Genomic DNA, 20,908 nt, shown 5'->3' on the forward strand with positions numbered 1-20,908 from the left:
CTTTTTAAAAATCTCTAACAAACTGTGGAAAATTAATTTTATTAATATAAAAGCATTATTTAAAACCTACTTGCAGCAAAGCTGTTATGCCAGCACTGTTATATCTGGTATGACAGCACACTCAGCATACTGTTTCTTTAATAAAAACTCTCCTTTAAAATACTTTTCTGAGAGGTCATGTAATCCAATTTAGCAATTACAGCTCTTTAGATTCTGTTAGCAAAATGAAGTGTAACAGCAACTGGCAACTGTTCCCCAATCTGTTGATCCCCATGTTAATACAAGCCCACTGGTTGGGACCCAAAGTCTACTGCCTTCATGGAAGCTAGGCAAGACACAGTTATCTTGGCAATCTCACAAAATAAAAACTGACAAAATTAAAGTAGTACTGTGTTTTAAGCCATGGTGCAATTACATAATTTCTTTTTTAAAGAGACTGATTTATATTTTAAAGAGACATAATTACTTTAAATAAAGTAATTATGGGACGGATACTATCATATTTGTCACATTTAATTAATAAAAGCATTTTTATTATGAATTTACAAGTAAAAAAAGAGAATTGGAGATGCAATGCTCAGAACTACATAGAGCACCCTAGTTGACAAAGATAATTCTTCTTCTACTGAGAAGATCACCTGTGTAATAACACACAACTAAGCACTATTTCAAGAACTAGTACTACAAACCCATATACTTGGGACAGATAATGTAGCTGCAAGGAAATTCTGTTCTTTGTAAATCAGGAATGTGAAGACAAAGAGGGTCTGTACCATCAAGTCTAAAAATGCAGTATTTCAGACTTATTTAAGACAATGCTTTGAATACCACTGTGATATGATTAATTCTGGTAAGTCTGGATAAGCTACATACCCAGAACCAAGAAGGTTTATGCAGGATACTGGCTGGAGCAAGCAAAAATGTATCATTAAGCACATGCATTTCCAATAGGCTAAATACCCAACTACTCCTATCTATAAGGGTTTGCAGATGTTTTAATTATTTTCTAAACAGATATAATTTTAAGCTTTTTAAAAATAACTTGACTGTGCTGTCATCTGATATAAATGCATCCTTTTATTTGATTCAATTAAAAAGGCATTAGTAGAGCCTTATGTTCATTATTTTAATGGCATAAACCCCAGACTAAGGCATTAACCCAAACATTTTAATCATTTTTACACAGGTGCACAATGATGCTTAAATAAGCAATGATGAAAACCATTAAAATATTTCTCTAATTTCTCTAAGCCTTTCTATAGACAAGTTTACCTGCATGAAAGCTTGCTTGCATAGTCTTCAGAGGTTTTAATCATTCAATAATGTATTGAATTGATTTCGTTGCAATACCAAGCCATTCTCTTACATAGATTATTTATTTTAATGTACTCCACATATCTCATTAAATATCTAGAATGGCCATGTAATGAAAAGCTAGGTGCAGATGACTACAGTATAACAGGGAAACTACAGAAGTACATTTAAAGGAAAAGGCTGTCCTCATTTCTGCTGTGAGGAACACACTACAGAAGGAATTAATACAGGGAACCTGCGGTGCAGCAAATGAGAACTCCTCCAAGTGAGCCATAATCAAAGTCACTAATTAGGACTGAGTCAGACTGCATGATCTTTCCACCTTACTTCAAATTATTACAAAAATAATCGTGTGACTTGCATAACGGATTTCTTCCATGGTGCACTTTTCCAAAGCTTATTTTTCTATGAAGTGGCTACACTGTACGATTAATTTCAGTGATAATTCAAATTGAGGAAGACCATAGTGAGAAACTGCCTTTGCCATTACCATTACTGAACTATGGAATGCTGTACGGAAACATCATTCCTTTCAAACAATATTTATGACAAAATTAAATAAAACTTCTCCATAACTGTATCAACACAACTGGCAAAAGCAAGGATTAACTCTCTCCTGGCTGTTACTGCAGTTCACCAGCACGGCCAACTTCAGTTAACTCTGCACATTCCAGGAACCCCTCCAGAGGTGATGTTAATATAAATATGGAACAAAGACAGCTGGATTCCTTCTGCATTCAGCCAGGTCAGGTCCAAAAAAAGTTTACTACCTCTGGCTTCATCATGGACTGCAGCAGCTAAATGTTTCCAGAGGTACAAGACTGTAGAAGCTGTACAGATGTAACTGAACTAAAAAAATCTATCAGCTAAACCCTCATTGAATAGTTTCACAATCTGGTCTGAAAATCACTTCTATTATTTAAAATCATTCTGGTAACTGAATACTGAAATTTAAAATTGCTAAAAAATTTTCTTAAAAAGGCATAGCTCAAAAATTTTTCCTTTACACAGCATCTTACAAAACATAAATCTAACAGAGAATTTCCAAGTAGAAATTATTTTTAAAGTATTTTGGCATTTTACACATTATCACAACTGCAGAAACTCAAGTTCAACGCTCAAAAAGCAAATGAAACTCCAAAATCCTCCTGGGCTTCTCAGTCAATTTTTATAGTGATAATCTCATTCAAACATGGGCAACATGAAGATGCACTTGTGGCAGGTCTCAATTTAATCTGGTTTTCTTTAACGAAATAACCATCCTTTACCTCACATGATTTTGTATTTCAAGGATACCTTTCTGATACCACTTTTCTACCTACAAAATAGAGGAAAAACTGTAAAGAAAAGAGGGTTGATGAAGAAAGCAAAGGAAAGTCTCATGCAGTGTAGCATATTTGACTATTTTGTTTCTGATGTAATTATCCCAACAGGGAAAACCTCAGCTTCCTGATGAGTAATAGCCATTGTCATTTGGCAGGAACAAAATAAAGAAAGATGTGAAAAGGAGCAAAAAGAGGAATTATGATTGCATATACCTGTACCTCTGTCTTTTACCACTAGATAACATGCACAACTAGCTTGTATTTCCACCTAATAAGGAGTTTAAAAAAAGGCATTATCATATCCAAAGCAAAAAGATGTGTTTAACATAGACATACTGAGCAACCAGGCCCAGTGGAAAGTGTCCCTGCCCACTGCAGAGAGGTTGGAACTAGGTGATCCTTTGAGGTCCCTTCCAACCCAAACCTTTCTGGGATTCCATGATACACTCTGTACATACATCTATTCCATACTACTTTAAAAAATTAGAAATTCTTGTTAAGGGCAACACAAGTGAGAGAGTACAGGCACCTCTGTACTAAAACACATCTTTGCTGCTCCTGTACTTAGTTTACGTGTATCTAGTTTGACAAATAATCCATAAAGACTTCATATTCAGATAAAAACAGATTCCTCTAACTACACAATTTTTTTTTTAACTCTCTCTGTTAAATTCTTGGCGACTTAATTACTGGTTTGGCAAAAAGGAAAAAGCAAATACTGTTTACAGGACTTGAGTGAAATCAGAAACTGATAGAGTAGTCAAACCATGCACACTAAAATCCATTTTCTTGTGTGATAGCAGCAACTGCTAGAGTAAAGCCAACAGGATATACATCTTTTTTCAGTTGGAATGATAACTCAAGCAGTAAAAAGGGATTTTTTTTGAACATGATGAGTGGTATTACACCAAAGGAGGATATAAAGGGTTTGACTACTATCTTGAAAATTCATAGCTTAATCTCAAACATCAGTTTATCACACTTCTAAAGGAGGGCAGGAGATTGCAAAATAATAAAAACTCTAATTAAGCTGTGACTTGCTCTCATTTTCTAGTACCAATTAATTAAGCATAATTTAAAATAACATAAAAACAGGATAAAACATTAATGGTGACTGGAGGCACCAATTTGACAAATGACTTTTGATTTGACAAATGATAAATGACAAATGATTTTTTTTTGAAGAAAAAAAAATTCGTAACTTATTGCTTCACAGAAGCACAAATAGCTCAGGACAACAACAAAATGGTAATTATAACTGAGTTGCCTGAATTTGTCACTGAAAAAAACATTTGTTTCTCCAGAACAATGAGATGTAATACAGCAGTTCTTTATAAAATTCCACATATAGGATGATTATCCTCTGTTTTTTTTTATAGTACATTTATTGTACTTGCCAATGCTTAACTGAGGTGGATACATGGGTTCTTTTCAAAGTATTAAGAAAGAATATTTTGTTACTTTTGCAACTTTTAAAGTTGTAAAAAATTCATGGGTGTTTCCTGTGTGCTCTTCTAATTGCTTTCTTCCTGAAAATCTTAACAGACATTCAGTGCCTCAAGAACAAATTTCTCGAACTCCAGAAACAATTACTGCATACTCTGATATTTACTAAAGCAGTGAGAGTATCCGTACCTCTTGCTATGAATCAATACCAACATTATTTTTCACAGAAAAATAATTTGAAACAAACAATGCAGGAAATTACCTAATCTGCTCCCATTTCTGGGCATTGCCATGAAAGAGCCGAGGCTGCCCCCGATGACGCTGTGTGGTCTCCGCAAAGGGGGCTTCTTGAAAGACCCCGTGTACTGGTGGAGAAATGAGTGCATGCTGTGAGACGTTGGAGGCCTGCCATTCTTCACAATAGGCTCTACAGTTCACAAGGATCAAAATATTCATTGCCACAAGTAAGGAGGATTGTCAGGAACATGCCAGAAGAAAAAAAAAGAAAGAAGAAAAGAGTTAGTAAACAGGAAATCACCAGCCTGGTAAAATTATCTTTCATGCTAACAGCAGACCACCATACTATGGCCATTTCTCTATTGACACACAAGTACAAAACATGGCATTAAGTGTTACCCAAACTTCATTTTACTAAATCCTGTCACTCTGCTGCTGGACAAGTAAATGCCCTGAACATACAGTCTTAGAATGTCAATAAAACCAGAACACTGTAATTATTTTCTTCTGTCTTACTGCACAATGCTTCATCTTTACTTTTAAACAGGACAGCTGTTAGATCAACTATGATGAGCAAATTCAATTATAAGCCTTCAAAAATATTCTCCCCTTCGAAATTCTTGTGGGTGACTAATACCAAAGCCTTGCCACTGCAGATCTTTAGAAGAAACCATACCTGTCTACACCTCCCAGAGTTGTCATGCCATAATTAAAGTTATTACCTTCCAGGGTATCAAAAAAATTAAGCATTCAATTTTTTATTTATTTTGGCTTTCTACTGGTTTGTGTTTCAGATGGTTCACAGAGATTTTTTTAAAAAAAGTTATTATCATTGATAAGCACTTTCTAAAAGAATGAAGTGTTAGAAATTTTAAAATCTCATTTACAAGTGTGAGCAGTATCTGGGTATTCGTGTTCCCTCAGCAACCTGACTCCTCACACATGGAGTAGCCCTCAAGGATAGACATGGTCCTAGAAGCAGGCTAACTCTGAAAACATGAGGGTTTTTTTTACCCCCAAAAGAAGTAGAACAGATGCCCACTTGCATTGACTGTCACGACAGTGGACTTAGCAGAGCCACCAATGAAGTCATTCATACAAGAAAATAAAGATGAAATACTCTCACTTCAGAAACGAGATCAGAGTCATCTGGCAGCTACATGCAAGCACTCTCCCTATACTAGGAAAAAGAACAGAAGCTATGCCCAAAGAACAGTTGAGATTCAAGTAATTTTGTTTTTCCATAATTTGATTGTTTTTAACATTACAGATTCATGTTTGGTATGACTCAGAAGACAGAAAAGGCAGCAGCCACACACTGAGCAACCACAGTGTGAGAGTTACTGAATGGAGCAGCACCCACTGGAGCCACTGCTTCCAGGGTGTGCTCAGAGCTTCACTCATCCCTCTTGGGACAGGGAGCAGTCTGGGATGCTATTTCATCACTCCGCCTTACATACCCACATGCAGGGATCCCAAAATCTTCCTTTACCTTCCAAAAAAGGGGAGTAAGAATAATATAGCTAGGAGAAGTAAACAGGATCCTGAAGGGAACACCCTCTCTCCTCACATACACAAAAACCTTCTAGATATATTATTATGATTAGTCTAAAGCAGAGACAGGAGTACACAAACACAATTACCCAAGGACAGGTCAATGACCCTAAGAAATAATTATACAAGGAATTTTTGCATATAAACATGAACAACACAGTGAGACAAAAAAAATCAAAAAACATTAACTCATCTGCTGCAGGGAAAAAAATAAAACCCCTGGGGGAAAAAATATGCTGCAGACCAAAAACAGAAAGGACATGTCAGCACTGTTACAAATCTGCCTGCATCCTTTCATTAGCATCCTTCATAAACACAGTGCTGGAGTGGCTGAACATGAGGAAAAATACACCACACATCTGTGTATACGTCTGTAAAGCATGACCCCTGCATACCTCTGTCCCAAACACTCATTTCTGTTCTAATCACTTGCATCACCCTTTTGACTTAAGAGCGGTACCAGCTTCATTGTTGCATGCCTTTAACAGCAGATTTATCCTAGGGCAGCAGGCAGCAAATTCCCCATCAATTTTTAACAGAATCTATTACTACCATGGCAGGACACAGGCTCACATTCAGCACAACTACTGCTTTTGCTAAGTTAACAAAAGCTTTTTGCTTTCCAACTTTCTTGCTAATTTGATTTGAATTTGATTAAGTTTCTAGTCTAAACACCTCACACTGAGTTTAGATGCAGTGGTGAACAAATGAATAGTTCCTTGTATGTTATGGCTTTTGTCTACTCATGCTAAAAGCAATCTACCTTCATGGACTGTGCAGTATGCAAAAGAGGCCAGAATTTATGAATACACTGAATGTCTGCGTAGAGATGGAGTTTTATGTTCATTACTAACATAGTGTGATGCACAGAGATAATTGAAAAAATCTGTGTTCCTCATGACACTGATAAATTTGTATGTATTTTACAGTTAAAAACAAAATTCTTAAAATATCCTAACATATGCAAAGTTCAGCTCAAATATAGGGACAAATACACATCATATTAACAAATAAATTTATATTAAAATGAAAGATAAATGGTTCATATCATAAGATTCAATTACACAGAAATAACTTTTGTCACCATATGTGTGGGATCTCAGCACCTCAGGACTGAGGTGCCGAGTCACCGAGACCACCCTTGGGGGGCTCGGGAGTCCTGGAATGTTGCCAGAAGTGTCTGGTGGCTGGACTTTGATCCTACACAGGAGACGACACTTGTATGAGGATAGGAGGATTTCACCGGGGTGAATGATGAAGGGATAAGTTAATTAGAGAGTGAAACACAGGGTTTAGGATTTCTGTACAGGGGGGTTTAGAGAAGTAAGATGGAGGAATTGGGGCGTGTCCTGTCCTTCTTCTTCTTCTTCTTCTTCTTCTTCTTCTTCTCCTCCATCTTCTGTGGTGATGGTGGCACTTTGGGATTGGTCATTACTAAAAGTGCACTGGTTAATAAGGGCAAAAGGTATTGGGGAAAAATGATAAATATTGTATACATAACTTTGAGTATAAAGATAGGTGACCGCCCCGGAGGGCAAGGAGTGTGCTCATGGCTGGCTGCTGAGCAGACCTCTGTCGGGCCAAGAGAAAATCTTTTAGATAAACAATTAATAAACACCGAGACTGAGAAAAGAACTGAAGCCTCTTCTCATCCTTTGAAGCGCGGGCTGCCCCAAAGCCACCCCGGGCCTTTCCAGGCCATCCAAACAGCCGAAAACCGGACACATATGAAACTATTACTTTCCTTTACTGTCTTAAGTACTGTACTAAATTGTGGAGCCCATTATAAAACTTTGCAACAATAATTTAGGTCAAATAGTAGGACAGGCACTGGCAGACAATGAAGTGAAGGTTACAGAAACACTCACGTGACACTGTATTTCTGACTAAGACAAGTACTAATACTGCTAGTTTATAAGTGGGGGTTTAAAATCCTGATACATGTTAATTTACAAAAAAGGAGGGATTGTACAGCATATGATGGTATAACGTGGGCTTGCATTTTGGAAAGTATATTTGTTATAAACAATTCAGTGTGCATTGCCCTATGCTAGGAGCTTCTGAAGAAACAGTTGCATGAATTCTGCATTATGTTACCTCATCCCTGCAAATGTGACAGTAACAGCCAAGAGTTGGAGCAAATATTGAAAATTATCAAGAAAACCTTTGCCGGAAATTAATTTACAAGACTGCTTATTACAGTTCTCATGCATTTAAGAGATACAAGAATTTTTAAAAGTGTTTTTAAAAAAACTATTCAACTCCCTCTCTCTCCAAAGTCTCACAAGTACTTCTTTTGAAGTTACATTTTCATTTAATTCACATCCATTTTTTTCATAATTATTAATATGGTGAATCACTATATTTAAAGTACAACATGGCAGTTCTAAGATGCAAGTTCAGTCAAGTGTCTGGCCTTGAATAAAATGTGTCTAAACTGTAAAAGTTATATGCCTTTACTACCTATATCTACAGAAACTGCTTATAATTTATTTCTGGGATTATAGGTTTGATTAGTCTTTAAAAAATGTTTCCCCTATATAAAACTCATAAACATACCTTACTTTAGTGTCACTCTACTTGGTAAATATAACTCAGTAGCCATGTGCTGCTGTTGGTTTAATACTCAGCTATAGGCTAAATGAATGGTGGAAATTAAAAGGTCAGTAAAAAACCACTAAAAATTCACTGTGTGGATCTACTGCATTTTGAGATCATGCCCACATCTTGTACTCCTCTCTCATGTAGATTACAACAACAGAAGCACGACACAACCCACAGACTCACTGAAGGGTTGAAGAGGGCACCTGGGAATCTGCTGCATCCACCACCTCCTTCAGCACAAGAGTGAAAAAGCCAGCCATGGCAGGTTGCATACTGCACACAAAATGATTCTTCTGCGGAAACTCTTTGCACAGGATGATAAAACTACCCAAACTTGCAAGAGTCAAAAGGAGACTGAACAAGCAATCTGCTCAGGGTTACTAACCACACAGAGACTTGCCTAGTTCAGTAAGTCTCTGAGCTAGAAACTGATACAGTACACTGGGGAAATGATGCTGTACTTTGTACTTGTCCTCAAATGTCATCCTCAGAGGCTGGAGAACAGACAGGCAGAACTCCAGCTGTCCTTACACACAACACTTCTGCAGCACCTGGCCATTTACTTGTGCTGGCTGTTGCCGGCACAACCATTCCAGCAAGGGTCTTATTAGCCATTTATCTCCAGCTCTCTTTCCTCACCCTACAATCTGTAGCTCCAAACCAATAAAACAAACTGATATAGAAAACAAGCTGAAACAGAGACTTTTCAGTGGTTTTTCTTATATTGTATTTCATCAGTTGTTAATACATTCTCTTCTTATTTTGGCTACAACATCATGTAATCTTAGACTCATCTTTCAAGCAATGCCATTTCAACATTTTCATTTCTTAGGCAGCATACTAAACTATCATGCAAATCTAGTCTTTCAATGTGAAAGAAGTTAAAAAACAATCTCAATGAGAATATTTATAACTATACTAATGTACAGGATGACCACATAGTTTTCATTGTCCCTGAACAAATCTTGCAATAGACACCCTTTAAAAAAGAACATCCACATATGCACATTATTTTTATATCTATAAAAACACAACCTCCTTATTTTAAACACCATGTCCATGTTATCTTTTTAAGTGTGCACCTTCAGCAAGGGTTAAAACTGAGCAATGCATGGTGACTGTGCACTGTTGTATTACTTGATGTTCAAGTTTGGTGAGTGCTGAGTAACCCTTTATATAATTTGGATCATTTTCTTGTACTTCTCACATTCTGTCGTTCAAACCTCCGTTGCTGTTGCCATAACCCAAAATAAATCCAACAGCACTGTTCAAAGAAAATGTTGCTCAAAATACAATCAGTCTGGCTTAATAATGGTTGAAGAGTTGCTAGATCATGAAATGCTTTGGAATACACACACCTATTTTAAGAAAACATTGTACCCAGTGAGGTACCACTGCTTTCCTTTTGAAATAAAGCCAACACCAATGCTAACCAACACACAAAACCATAAAACAACTCAAATGAACCACTAAGACAAATCAATTGTGTAAGTGGACGAGACTTTTTTTACTTCATAATTATGAAAACTGGCAGAGTCAAGTAGAACAGCAGTGTATATAACCAAGAAACCTGTCCAAAGAATTAACTAAACCCAACAATTTTATAAAGAGGCTTCGTCTTCTTTCTTTAACTGCAATTTAAATTAACCAAAAACCTTGACCTGAAATTATTCCTGAGTTAAGCAATTTTTCAATGAATCCACAATGTTTCTTTTCCTCATCCATCTATGATAACAAAAACCCACACTACCACTTTCTTTCCTGTGCTGGATTTACTTAACTGGATTTACTTAAGCTGAGCTCCAGAGAGCCTGCAGAACTGCTGGCATTTCTTTGCACAGCCTCAGCAACTGACATACTGTCACACGTCAGTCAGTTGGTGGATTAAAGAGAGAAAGTGTTTTCATTAGGAATGTAAATGCATTTTAAAACACTTTTTATGAATCTATATTATCACATACTCAACTAAGTCTTTCTTTTTTTATGTCCCATGAGTATCACTATTATGTGACAAAGAGACCAAGCTGTTTTTCACATTTCCCTGCCTAAATTTTGCAATGGTATTTTCTTCAACTAGCTTTAACAAGAATTAAATCACCAGCCATACAAGGTGACATTTTCCCTTAAATCAAACATCACTGACAGAGACGAGTAAGTCTGCAAAAAGATGTTTGATTCCACAATCACTATCCATTCTGGACATGTAGACCATATAAATACATAGTTTAAATTCATAAAAATAAAGTTAAAATACACATGTGGAGATTTTCTAATCAAAGTAAGAAATACTGAAGACTTAGCATTTATGATTACTGATTCGGGTATAGAATGGGGATTGAATCCAGGCATGCCCATACTCTAAGTAAGGATGAATCTTTGTGACTGCCACAATTCATTGCTTCTACCAAAAATGTGCCTCAAGGTTCTTCCCCCTACCTCCCAACAAGAAAGTAATGTAATTTTGATTCAGGTTTTTGAACTAGATGACTATGAGGTATACAGAGCACAGCTGCTGACAGAAGGATGGAGGCAGAACCTCACTTGACACTTTAAGCTGCAACTTGACTTTGGACTGGCTCAAGTGTAAGAAAATCTCACTAAGTGTCTCAAGAATCCACTACTGGATTTTATAGGACAGGATTCAATGCAGTTTCTTTTCCACCACCTTGACCTCACCCTTGCTCCAGAAAACTTACAAGGTTTTTTTTATCATTTCCAATTTATGGGGAATGGAAAAGTGTCAAAAATCTACATTTGTGAAATTAAATATTCATTCTCTGAACAGCTTCGCATTCATGAAGCTTATACTGCATCATCACAACATTTTAGAGCTATTTATGTAGGCTTCTCAAATGCTACTGTCATGTAACTTACTCATATTTCAGCACCATCTACTACACATTCATTTACCTGATCTGAATGTTAGGCTCTGCTAATGATTATTCAATTTTTACATAACAAAATCTGATATTTTTTTTGGAATTGAAATACAAAATATTTTGAACAAACTGCTAAAGAAGCTGTTGTCAAGAAGCCCTATTTTTCTTCAAAAAATCTAGAATGTAAACCGGTGAATTTCTGATATTATAGAATTGGCATGCTGCACTGTATAAATTTTAATTACACTGCTGTAAGGCAGTCAGACCCACTCAGTAAAATTAGTTGCTTGCAGGTGACAGCCTCCCTATAAGATACATTTAAATAACCCAAAGCAGCAATACGCTTGCTATAGATGTACTCTCCAGGAGCTGGATGAGGAACACTACAAAATACTGGGTATTTATAGATTATTTTATGGGTTTGTTTCCTTGGATTCTGTTATGTGATACCCAGGAAAACACTGAGTCACTCTAAAAACAGAACAACCACTCAATACCATTTAAACCAGTGTTTGTCATTAAACAATAAGATGAAATCCTCAAACTACTGAATATTACAATTTTAAAAATTTGGCAAAACTTCAAGGGATTACTCCCATTGCTCAAATTAATCCATTTGAGGACAGCAGTTGTTCCAGAGCAAATGTTCCTCACCTGCACAACACAAGGCAAAAAATACTGGTAGAACATTTGAAAAAAATATGCTAATTAACCCTGAAGAAACACAGTTGTCACCCTCCTCTGAGAAATGAAGTACCTCAATTATTAAAATGCAGTGTAAAGTCCTATATACTTTTTTTTTTAAATTTAGGACAGAAAGGACAGATTTTTTTCTGTCTTAACGACAAAAACAAACTACAAATACACAAGGCAAAGAATGAGATCAAGACATCTAAAAAACACTATAGAAAACCTTTCAAAGTTATTTCATACAGAGTGAGGTTTTGCCTTCTAGGTATGAAAAAAATAAAGATCACAATCAAGTGAAATATACTGAAAACCAAAACCCTGCCTTTAAGATTTATTTATTTCATACTGCTCAGAAGGTAATTCTCAGATAATATTTTTGGTCATCAGAACTTATACTGGAACATAAGCATGGTAGTTCTGTACCTTAAATCATATCAAGCATAACACACCATCAGTTTAAAACTGTAACTGCAAAAGGCATCACACTACACCAAAACCTTCAGAAAAAATATTTCAGCTACAATTTAATTCAATGCATGTCAATACCACAGCCAAGATACAAGTATCCCTGGCCTCTATCCTCGCATTCACACAGACAACTCCCAATGCAAACATCTGTGAGACCAGGCTGCCAACCACATCAGAGAAGAGAGGATCTGGCTCCTTTTTGTCCTACTTTCAGAAACAGTGTTGGCTACTTATGTGCATTTTACTTTTCTATACTTAACAACTCCACCTGAATACCATTTGAAAAGCATCTCTGCATATTCATCAGGGAGCCTACACTAACAAAAATCTGGAGTAGTAAGAGAGTCCACTTCTGCATCTAAACATTATGTTCCCTGCCAAACTTGTACTCTACTTCTAAGGAAACATTTATGAGTGGACAAAGCCCCCACACAGCCCTCCAAGACTATGGGTCTCTGCAGCATGCTTTCAGGCACTGAATTTTCATGCTCATTTCACTTTAAAAGCACTTCCACATATGAACAGAGCCTCTAGGTATTGTGGGAAGAAGCAAATTAAAACAGAAGGGAAGAAAGAACACTATGTTGTGCAGCATACGTGGGATGGAGAAACCGTACTGAACAGTAATAACAAAAAAGGATGCAAACCACAGCACAGAAGAGTACATACAGACTATAATAAAAACATTGCCAGTACAGTGTAAGGGACAGTACAAGGATCAGTGTTTAGCTGCGAAAGCTACCAATTACTCACAGTAATCTGTAGTTCTAGAATGAGTTCTAGCAGTTCTGGGGATTTCTTCTCCCTCTACCCACCCACATCTTCATACTGATACTTTCCTCCAACATCAACAGAGAAATTTTACCAATTTATTACCAGTAAGCATTTCTGTGCTCATATTTTCAATTCAAGAACACTGTCTTGAAAATATGTTGCAACACACTGTTTTCCTTCCATACTCAAGGAATTACACATAGCAGATGTAATGGAAATTTCTCAGCTCTGTTGAAGATGACATGAAATGATTAAAACTACAAAGGCGTTTGGATGTTCTGAGACAGTATTGCAATATGTTAAATTGTAAAAACATTCATCCCTCTTATCAGAGTATTAACTAGCCATTAATGCCTTAAACCTAAAAAACACTTACGCACTTTACCGTAGCTGATCCTTCCATTATTACTCACACCTGTAAAATTACAAAAAAATTATGCAAGTGTTCATGAGACTGGATCCTATGATCACATCACTGAGCTAAAAGAGACCAAATGAAGATAAGTATTATTTTACAAATTCATGCAGCCATTTCTATCAGAATGACACCTTTTTTTGTTTACTATGCACATGTGTATTTATCTGTACCAAAAACCCCAACAAAATAGATGGCTTTCCAAGTTACTTATAAATTAATGCAAGAGCTGTGGCTGTATTTGGGAATGTGTCTTGCAATTATTCTTAAAAGCATGCTTGGAGTTTGTGATAGTGCATTTCATAATGTTAGACAATACAGCCACATTTTTTGCTTTCACTAGAGATCATATGTGTTTGAAGTATTTGCATAAATTTTACACTTAATTAGGCATTAAATATGCATGATTTGGATGTCACTTCTAGCCAGATTTCATTAGTGTGTCATTGCCAAAGAAAAATTTAATGGGTAAATTTAGTTATCAACTCCTACAAATTATCATTTTATATTGTCAATATTAATCAAAATACATATATTAAGGTAAAATCTAGAACTAAAAAAGCAAGCATTGTTAGTATGAAAAATTAAAAATAAACAACAAATCCACCTAATTGGTTTTATATGTTGAAACACCAGAGACCAAGAAAAGCTTTTGTCCTCAGATGAAAGACTAGCCCGAAGTATACTTCATACAGTCCACAGTTCATAAGGCTTCAGATATATTATTAGGTATTTCACTGGTCCCTCTATTTTTATGGTTTATGACCTGATTTGGCAGTGCTTCCTCACCCAGAAGCCAATTATGATGAACATAATTTGTATGAAAGATTAAATTATATATAGGTTTCTGGTCACTAAATAATTTGATGGTGTTCCAAAAAACCCAAGCCCAATGGTTGTTCTATATTCAGTGCAACAGCTCTGCGTTACTGCATTGAACAATATGGGTTGATCCCTGCTAATCCCATTTTGCTGCTCATGGATGAGTGATGCATACTGAGATTGTACTGACATCACACGATGAAGGAGGCTGTGTATTAGATGAGACTGCATACAAAAGGGGAGCTGATTCAGTGGTACCAATGCACTGCAAAGAAATCAAAAGTTATGGATCTATTTTTGTGGCTGCGAACTACAAATGGGACAATTTGTTCTACATTAGGAGTACTGTTTGAATCTTGAAACAACCCACTCAAAGCTGCAGCAAATGACAAGGTGGGCCTCTGGATGGGAGCTGCAGTTAACTTGAAATCACAGGCAATTGTTTTGGGAGAAAAAAACATTTGGCAGGGGGGCAATAACGCAGGTTATTGCAAACAGGTGACCATAAGAAAAGGTCCCTAATACTATGTACAATGGAATGGCAGTGCTGAACTGCAACTTATAACAAAGATTTTTACAGAATATATCTCTATATGTCTATATACATATTTGTATAAAAAATTATATATATAAGTATTTTGCAGGATATAAATCAGATGGAGATAAGTCTGGATTCTAGGTCAGCACATATGTGGTTTTCTATGGACACAGTCTCTACAATCTCCATAACCCAGTAACACAGCTGTTTCCCAGGAAGGAAAAAAAATAGCATGTATAAAATTATAACCCTCAGTGAACACAGCCATCAGCATGGAATGACAGGAGACAAGATGAGCGATTTACTAGAAAGAAAAACTTAAAAGAATTGGACAATAACAATGGAATTAAATTTTGCTGTAAAGGCCTTCAGCATTCAGGATCTAGTCTTGCCTTCTGACCTGAAATGTACAGTTTCAATCCCCTTCAACTCTTATTTCCCAAGTTCATGATGTAATGCTTGAAAATAAAGCACATATGAAGAATCACTTTCTGAAGATTATTTGTACCCCTGACTCTAAATCTCTGTAGACTAATATACTGGCATGCCTTTGATTTACTAGACATTAAGTTTCCTCAGGAACAGATTCAAAGCCTTTTAACTGGGCACATTTGTTTCTCTGTTCCACAGGGTAAAGGAGCTGTCTGTTCTTAAATGCAGAACTAAGGAGATGGTTACTCCTGCCTCCTGAGATCAGCACCACCGCAGTAAAGGATGTACTTTCAAGATCATAGTGCAGCTATCACTTTAAAATATTCTTCAAGAGACTACATCCTCTCATGCGTCTCAGTTGGATATTTACAATTAGTGCAGGCTTTTTAGCACTGTGATTTTGTAAGACGCCAAGGAAAACCTTTCTCATTGAAGCACTCCGTTGTCAGCAAATTTTTTTAAATGCCCACTGAAGGATTTTTTCCAGGCAAAGTTCTTTACTAAACTAGTCTTTCACCAAAAGAAAAAATTAATTTCTTGGCTGTTTTTTCAACAATCATTACCCAAAGCCCAATCCCTGTGGTCTGTCTGAAAAATACTCTTTCCAAAATATCTTCATCTGTGAGAAAGTTATAGCATCCTTTAGAAAAGCAAGACTAGCTAGAGCAGCAAGCATTTTCCAACCCTACTTTCTAAGAAAAGTAGGGTCAGAAAGGAAAAACAAAGGAAAACAAAAATCCACAATGTAGTATCCTGTTCACATCTGCAAGATGAAAGATAGCACAAGTACTAATAATTGCTTTCTGGAAGAATCTGAAAAAAGGTAGCAAGTGTCAGTAAAACTTTTTTTAATGACATGAAGGGATGAGTTAAAGATTAGGCCCAGCAAAGTACAGTTTATACTCTTTGTCTTCTTTCAAGAGGTTCTACAACACCTTGAGTGTATCCAAGAAGACTGTACTAAGGCACCAACAATGTTCTGCAGGTATAAACATTGCATATATCATTATTACAATTTTAATACGCAAGATTCCCTTTGGCCAATGAATTACCATGGAAAGAAAAATAAAAAGAGAACTAAAAGCTAGATAAGTAATTTGCAATTAGGACAATTTTCTTGAATTGTATTTTTTACTTATTTTCTACTTAACCCTTTAAATATCTACTGACAAGACAAGCTTGTCACAGTTTGGTGACAAGCATGCAGACATCCAAGTTTTACTGTTTGGGATTATTCTCAGGTAAATATTACAAGCTGCAAATGGTTTTATAGATGGCTTAAGATGGCATAAGCTCATGCTTCTGTAAACAGGTAATTGTGTTCTCTGTCCCTCGAGCTGATACCCAGCACATGGTCCAGTTTAAGGTAAAATCTTTTTATTCTTCCTGGATTCAGTTTCAATGAATCAATTCAGCAGCCCAGTTCAGTACACTCAATGATGCTGGTAACAATTTTTTAATGTTCATTTCTGAGCATGAAAGTAACATTCTTTGCATTTATTTACATAACGAAATCAATCTTGCAGAAGTATATACAGGTCTGAAAAAATATGCATCAGTAACAAAGGCGAATACAAGTAAAATCACGTGGGACAAACTCAGTGTCTCAAAACCGACTTAACAGATAGTGCAAAAGTACTGCAATTGTTGCTGCAGAGTAGACCTGCTATATCAACATATAAGAAGTTGTAATAAACCTTGTCTCCCAAAATACTGGGCATGGCCCATATTAAAAACAGGACAACAGCAATGAATATACCAGGGATTGAAGGTAAAAATGAAAAACGTTATTAGCTTTGTTTAGACAAAGGTAAATTCTGCTCTCAAAATCTTGTTATGCAATGTATCTTGCACAGAGCTTTAAAAATCTGCGGGGCAAATTTCATCGTCTCTACCTCTACTCAAATTTCCTGGCCCTGTCAGTTTTCAATGGGAAAACTCAAAATCCTTTATTGTTGTGAAGTGGGGCAAAAATAAAATTCAGATATCTTGATAAACAAAAAAATCTTAGATATCAGCAAAGCAAAAAATAACACTAATCAGCACTGAAGATGAAATATGACTTAAATGCTGCAGCCCGGGAAGCAGAACAAGCAACAAAACCTCTTCCAGTCATTATTACTGCAGATTGCATCCAAAAGCGGCATCATAACTAATGGGGACTTCACAGCAGCCAACACATCTATGGGATCAGCCAAAGACTTATGTAAGAATACAGAGACAAGCTGGTTATCCTGAATGTTTCTAGTCACCTTCATAGTGGTGAAGAGAAGTACTTCTGAGAGACATGAAGAGATGACAGAATTTAGACTACTGCACTGCATCATCAATGTAAGGTAAACAGTTTTATACGGAATGCTTAAGCAATTAGTCAATCATATTACTAAATAATGATTTTGAGAACAGACTGAATTTGAAGCCATATGAAGCTGATGTGAGACTCACTAAACCCATACAATGGATTTCAATAAACTGCAAGAGCATCTATAAGCCTTGGTGCACACGACATAAAAAGATAAATTTAAGTAGCTTTTGATAAATAGCTGTATGACAGTTCAAAACCAAAGCAAACCAAACCAGTATGTAATACCATATCAACCTGTTCAAAGAACTAGGGTAGTGGAATATAAGAAAAAAAAAAAGGTTAGAGAGAAAATCCCTGCAACTGTGAAAATTTAAATAAACCCCAGCAATGCTCACTTGAATAGGGCCTGACAAAATTCTTACATTTTCTACAAAGTAAAAGACATGCTTACCGTTATCTTTGCTGCTGTTTTCTTCAATTGTCATTTGTTCTGCTAGCTCAGACAGCGATTCATCGATGGTCTGGCTTCCTCGCAAGGTTAAGGAAAGTCTTCTCTTAAATTTTTTCATTCTATCGATATTGAGTCTGGCTTAAGGAAGCCTGAAAACAAAAATAAATAACAAAAAGTGAGAAATAATTAGGTAATCAGAAAATGAAGTTTAATTGACTGACATAAAAATGCAGGAAGGCTTACAGAAAACTTGGGCAATATGCAAGTTATACTTAAAATAATACCCCTAAGCAAGATTACTCTACTGGACTGAAGATGAATGTGTTGAGAGGTTGATGCCCATACATTTTTGCAATTTTTACTTCTATTTGGAAAAAAAAAAGAACCTTTGGACTTGTTTGGATTTTTGTTTTAGAAAAACAGCTAACATCATAACCAATTTTACAGTCCAATAATAAAGGAAACAGTCATCTGAGAACTAGATCAGTGTGTGCTCTGTGGCCTCCTCCACAGCGTCTTTCACTAATCCCACTAATGAGAAGGAGACTGTAACCCTTTCTCTTTTTCAGCCCAATTTTTTATGATGAAAACTTACCAAACTCCTCTCTATTCTACCCTTTTTCCAAACAGAAGAAGGGGACAATGCTGAAAGTCTTAAACACAAAAGCAGTTCTCAAACACCATCCCACCTAGAGAAATAGGATGACCAGGGTCTGGTAACAAAACTCTGGCTAGGATGGATGTTTCCCTTAAGAGTCAAGCAGTAGGATGGAGCTAGGAACAAAGCAGAAGGCACTTTGTCCCTAGGAAGCTGTGGGCAAACAAACCATAATAACAAAGGTCCAGGTCAATAAACATGCTGCCACAAGTCTGAGCTGGCAAGTGAACTTTGTGGTGCGCCATACGTGTGCCCTTGCATAACAAGAGGCACAGTTCTGTCTCTGCTTACTCCATATGGACAGTTCACCCTTGATGTTATTTCTCTCTAACTTGTTCATCTGCTCATAGACTCCAAGAATCACATATGCAGTGTTCAACACAAGCACAGCATACTGAAGCCTGAAATGCTCATGTATTTTTCCCCCCTCCCATGAGGTTCTTTGCCTTCCAAAAATTCATAATTCACATATAAAATCAAATTTTGCTCAATGTTCTCATTTAAACAGAGAAATGCAACAAGTAGTATGCCAAAGATCCACATTTAATAACAAAGAGTGAATACAATTTTATATTGACAACGTCCCGTTAAGCATACACATTTCAACGAACTTACTCTTTTTTAAGCTGCTTCATAATAAAAAGAAGAACAAATTGGTACAACAAATCTGAAAGTGGCTGCTGGTGGTAGCAGAATTTCACAAGATTAGATTGTTTAGCACAACAAGGAACACAGTAGGGGTGGATAAAAGACCACTGGGATATGAGCTCCAAAGTCTGAGACAAACAGTAAAATCACTGGCAAAGCAACAGCTGCATCCAAGGGGAAAGAGGTGGATTACAAAACAGAGTAACTAACATCTCAGACAATCACAGCTACTATAAAGCAGAATCATTCAGGCACTAGGTAGAGATACATAGGAAATAAAATATACTGCTGTAGATACAGTTAAGCCAGCAGTTTCTTAACTGCCCCTTTAATGCACTGCTGTATGTGCAATAAAGCCACACCTAAGTACGAATAATTTTACTCTCTCACGTCAAAAGCAGGATATTCTTATTGTTAAGAAACTGCATTCAGATAGCAATCCAGAGGGAACATTTATTTTTCCTGTTTAGCACCAGGCTACAAAGATCTTACTTGAAAGTGTTTTATTTCTGCATTCAAACTTTTTCAAAATAAATGCCCATGTTTCTCTAATAAGGCCAATTTTTTAAAAAAAAAATTGGAAGGACACATCATTTATGTGTAGTTTTACTCAATTGTCCCATGATGTTTTTTGAAACTTGCATCTTCCTACCTGTATTATTCTCAAAAAAGGATACATGCGATTTTTAGCTATGTAATGCCCTAAAGCTATTTGACAGCACAACAATTTCTTTCCAATTTTCCACTTGGGCAGCAACTGAAAAAACAGGTGCCTTTAAAGGGAAACACACCATTCCTGGCTTTTGATCCTGCAAGTACTTAAACCTACACAATTTTTTAATCAAAAAGGTCTACTGCTGAAGAATATTACATATAAATTAACAGATAGATGGATTAGAAAATCCAGGAAACATTTTAAATCTCAAGCTAATTAAAAAATCCCGAAGTATTTTGTTTACTATAATTACAATATTTCTCCTGTTATGGCAGGGTTTCATGGAGTAATGAAGTACCATTTTTGCTAACATTTGGAATTAATTCATGGCTTGATTTTCAAATAATTTAACAGTGAAACGGAATGAGGAGTGGGAATCCACATGTGACAGAATGTTCTCTTCTATTGAAATGTATGTCAGCATTTTAAAGGAAAAGATGCTCACTGATATGAAAACAAATTTTTCTCCCTTAAGGCACCAGTATTCTTGCTAGTTCAGAATTGTAAAGAAGAAAAGAAAAAAAAAAGGAAGTATTGACTAGTATCTAGCACTTAGAATGTCCTCTTTTCAACTTCTTTATTCTCATGGCCAGCTGCAGAAGCTGCTCATTCTTGGAAGTTTAAGACAAGACA

General features: G+C 36.2%; 1 protein-coding gene across 2 annotated transcripts in view; it reads right to left on the minus strand.

The window, feature by feature from the left end:
* CDK17 (cyclin dependent kinase 17) overlaps window positions 1-20,908 on the minus strand; it is a 90,965-nt gene that overhangs the window by 35,498 nt on the left and 34,559 nt on the right. The window contains exons 2-4 of one of the 2 annotated variants that reach the window (XM_064702104.1): window positions 18,255-18,403; window positions 13,668-13,706; window positions 4,348-4,512 (exon numbers count right to left, since the gene is read on the minus strand). In XM_064702104.1, coding sequence (XP_064558174.1) covers window positions 4,348-4,512; window positions 13,668-13,706; window positions 18,255-18,372 — 322 coding nt within the window. In that variant the 5' untranslated portion in view covers window positions 18,373-18,403. The remainder of the gene's footprint in view (window positions 1-4,347; window positions 4,513-13,667; window positions 13,707-18,254; window positions 18,404-20,908) is intronic. The other variant, XM_064702105.1, reaches the window with a different exon arrangement.

Source organism: Zonotrichia leucophrys, chromosome 1A, assembly GCF_028769735.1.
Source record: "Zonotrichia leucophrys gambelii isolate GWCS_2022_RI chromosome 1A, RI_Zleu_2.0, whole genome shotgun sequence".
Classification (NCBI taxonomy): Eukaryota; Metazoa; Chordata; class Aves; order Passeriformes; family Passerellidae; genus Zonotrichia; species Zonotrichia leucophrys.